This window comes from Peromyscus eremicus, chromosome 16_21, assembly GCF_949786415.1.
Source record: "Peromyscus eremicus chromosome 16_21, PerEre_H2_v1, whole genome shotgun sequence".
Lineage (NCBI taxonomy): Eukaryota > Metazoa > Chordata > Mammalia > Rodentia > Cricetidae > Peromyscus > Peromyscus eremicus.
Window position 1 is genome coordinate 958,076 of NC_081432.1, and position 2,800 is coordinate 960,875.

Sequence of the window (2,800 nt, forward strand, 5' to 3'; positions counted from 1 at the left end):
ATGCCCAAATTCTGGAGAAAGCCAATCAGAGTCACCGTGGTCTCATCCCTCATCCAGTGCTATAAAATCCAGATAAAGGAACAAGGACCCAATTTCTCCAGGCCTTTGAAACACCAAGGATGGGAAACCCCAGCTCCCCGAGGCTCCCTCCTGCTTCTCTTGGTTGCCCTGGCTCCAACTCTGACCCAAACCCGTGAGTACTAGGTCCTGAAGGAAATGACCTCTGCTGGGAGGAATGTGAGGATCCCCTGGGTGGGCAGAGGAGGTGCCGCACTTGGGAAGTACTGTTGTGTGATATTTTGTTTGTGTTCTGACAAATAAAGCTTGCCTGGAGATCAGAGAGCAGAGCTAGCCACTAATTAACTATAGAGGCCGGGCAGAGGTGGCACACACTTTTAATCCCAGCACTTGGAAGGAGGAAGCAGGAAAATCAGGAGTTCAAGGCCGCCCTGGGCTACACAAGATTGAACCAGTCAGAAAAACAAACAACAACAACAAAAACAGAACTGGGGTGGTGGTCATGCCTTTAATCCCAGCACTAGGAGGTGGAGACAGGAATATAAGGTGGGTGCAGACAGAATATCCAACCCACCAATCAATCTGAGGATTGGTAGAGGTAAGAAGTTTCCAGTGGCAGCTGCTCTGATTCTCTGATCTTTCAACTTTCACCCTAATATCTGACTTGACTCCAGGTTTTTAATTAATAAGACTGATTAGGATCGTGCTTCAACGTTCTTATGGCTGGGCAGCCTCTGCCCCTAGGGTCTTCACCCCCATACCTTGCTCCCCTCTCTGCACAGGGTCCCTGGAGAAGGGAGGAAGCTTGGGTTCTTATCATGCACACTGTCCCCAGGCTCACACTCACTACAGTATTTGGACATTGTTGTGTCCCGGCCTGGCCTCCGGGAGCCCCGGTACATCTTTGTTGGCTACGTGGACGGCATGCAGTTTGTGCACTTCGATGGTGATGCTCAAAGTCAGAGAATGGAGCCACGGGTGCCATGGATGGAGCAGATATCGCCAAAGCGTTGGGAACAAGAGACACTGGGAGTCCACAAACACAAAGCTGGAGAGCTCCTACAGGTGGCCATCCACGAACACAATCAGAGCCAGGATGGTGAGTGACCCTAAGTCGGAGATCACAGCTCATCCAGGTCCCAGTACCCACTCTAGTTTCTCGGGGTTCCTGGGACCTAGATTTAGCCTTGAGGTTGTAGGACACAAGGAGATCCTCAACTCGGGATTTGAGGACTGTGACTACGTTTCTGTGGTTCAGATTAGGTCCAAATCCCATCCCATGGGTCCAGGCAAGGTGGAAAGAGCTAACTGCGGGGGCGGGGCCAGTTTCTCATACTTTACAGTGCTTGACTGGCTGCACCATCGGGCCGAACCTGCACTTCCTCCGAGGGTACAGTCGGCATGCCTATGATGGCCAGGATTATGTTGCCCTGAACGATGACCTGAAAATGTGGAGGGTAGCTGACTCAGAGCCTCAGATAACCCTGCAAAAGTGGAAGAATTCTATTCCGGCAGAGTTCCTCGGGGCTTACCTTGAGGTGGAGTGCGTGCAGACCCTCCTCAGACACCTGAAGATGGGCAAGGATATACTGTTGCAAACAGGTACAATGGGGCCAAAGGGGCCATGGGGCACTGCCCTTGGACTGGGGCTCGAGTCTCTCGAGGAAAGAGGAAAATGGGATCAGCTGGAATATTGCCTCTCTCTTTGTCATTGGGAAGGGGAAGTGCTTCTGGGTGTCCAATGTTTTGGAGTCTGACTCTGGTGATGCTAAGTCTCTCAGCCCCCACCCAGTGGGGATCCCAAGTCCATTTTTGCCAGCAGAAGACCTGGAGTCTCCTGGGCTGGTATAACCTCATTCTAGAATTTGCCAAGGAATAAATTTCCAGATGCCTGAAGCTGGGCTGCTGTCCCAGTTTGTACTCCTCCTCCACCCGAGTTCTCCTACGCACCACCAGGATGGTCACATGAGTAAAACTGCATTATCTTAGTAAGAACACAAAATGTGTGAACTTTCCAATTCTTCCTCAGATCCCCCAAAGGCACATGTGACCCATCACACCAGACCTGAAGGGGATGTCACCCTGAGGTGCTGGGCTCTGGGCTTCTATCCTTCGGAGATCACCCTGACCTGGCAGACAGATGGGGAGGACCTGAATCAGGACATGGAGCTGGTGGAGACCAGGCCTGCAGGGGACGGAACCTTCCAGAAGTGGGCAGCTGTGGTGGTGCCTTCTGGGGAGGAGCAGAGATACACATGTCATGTGGTCCATGAGGGACTGCCCAAGCCTCTCGCTCTGAAATGGGGTAAGGAGGAGAATAGGCATAGAATCTATTGCTAGAGAAACTAGGATCCAGTCTGAAGACCTGAACAGGGTCAGGGCTGAAAGCTGACATCAGGCCTTCACTCTTCCTTCCTTTCCTAGAGACACCTCAGCCCACCATCCCCATCATGGGAATCACTGCAGGTCTGATGCTCCTTGGGGTTGTGGTTACTGGAGCCGTGGCTGTCATTGTGATGAGGAAGAGGAGCAGAGGTAGGGAAGGGGTTGTTTTCTGAGGGTTTTTTGGTCTTGCTGGGAAATTCCAATCCCTAGCTAAAATGTGCCTGTTTCATGTTTTGTTACTACAAGGCACACATGTGCATGCTTACGCAATCTGGGACCATGTGTATTCACACTAGTTTTTTGTAAAGCACTTGTGAGGAGAAAGGACAGAAATTTCATATTGATGATTCTGGAGACTCTTATCAGTGAAGAATCAGAGAAATGTCAGCTAAAGGGG

At 51.1% G+C, this 2,800-nt stretch overlaps 1 protein-coding gene across 1 annotated transcript; it reads left to right on the forward strand.

Moving 5' to 3' along the window:
• On the forward strand, nucleotides 1-2,576 carry LOC131893756 (H-2 class I histocompatibility antigen, Q10 alpha chain-like). Its single transcript, XM_059243852.1, has 5 exons — nucleotides 1-193; nucleotides 854-1,117; nucleotides 1,345-1,620; nucleotides 2,048-2,323; nucleotides 2,443-2,576. The coding sequence occupies exons 1-5, from the start codon at nucleotides 1-3 to the stop codon at nucleotides 2,574-2,576; spliced, it is 1,143 nt and encodes a 380-aa protein (XP_059099835.1).
• The last annotated feature ends 224 nt before the right edge of the window (nucleotides 2,577-2,800 follow it).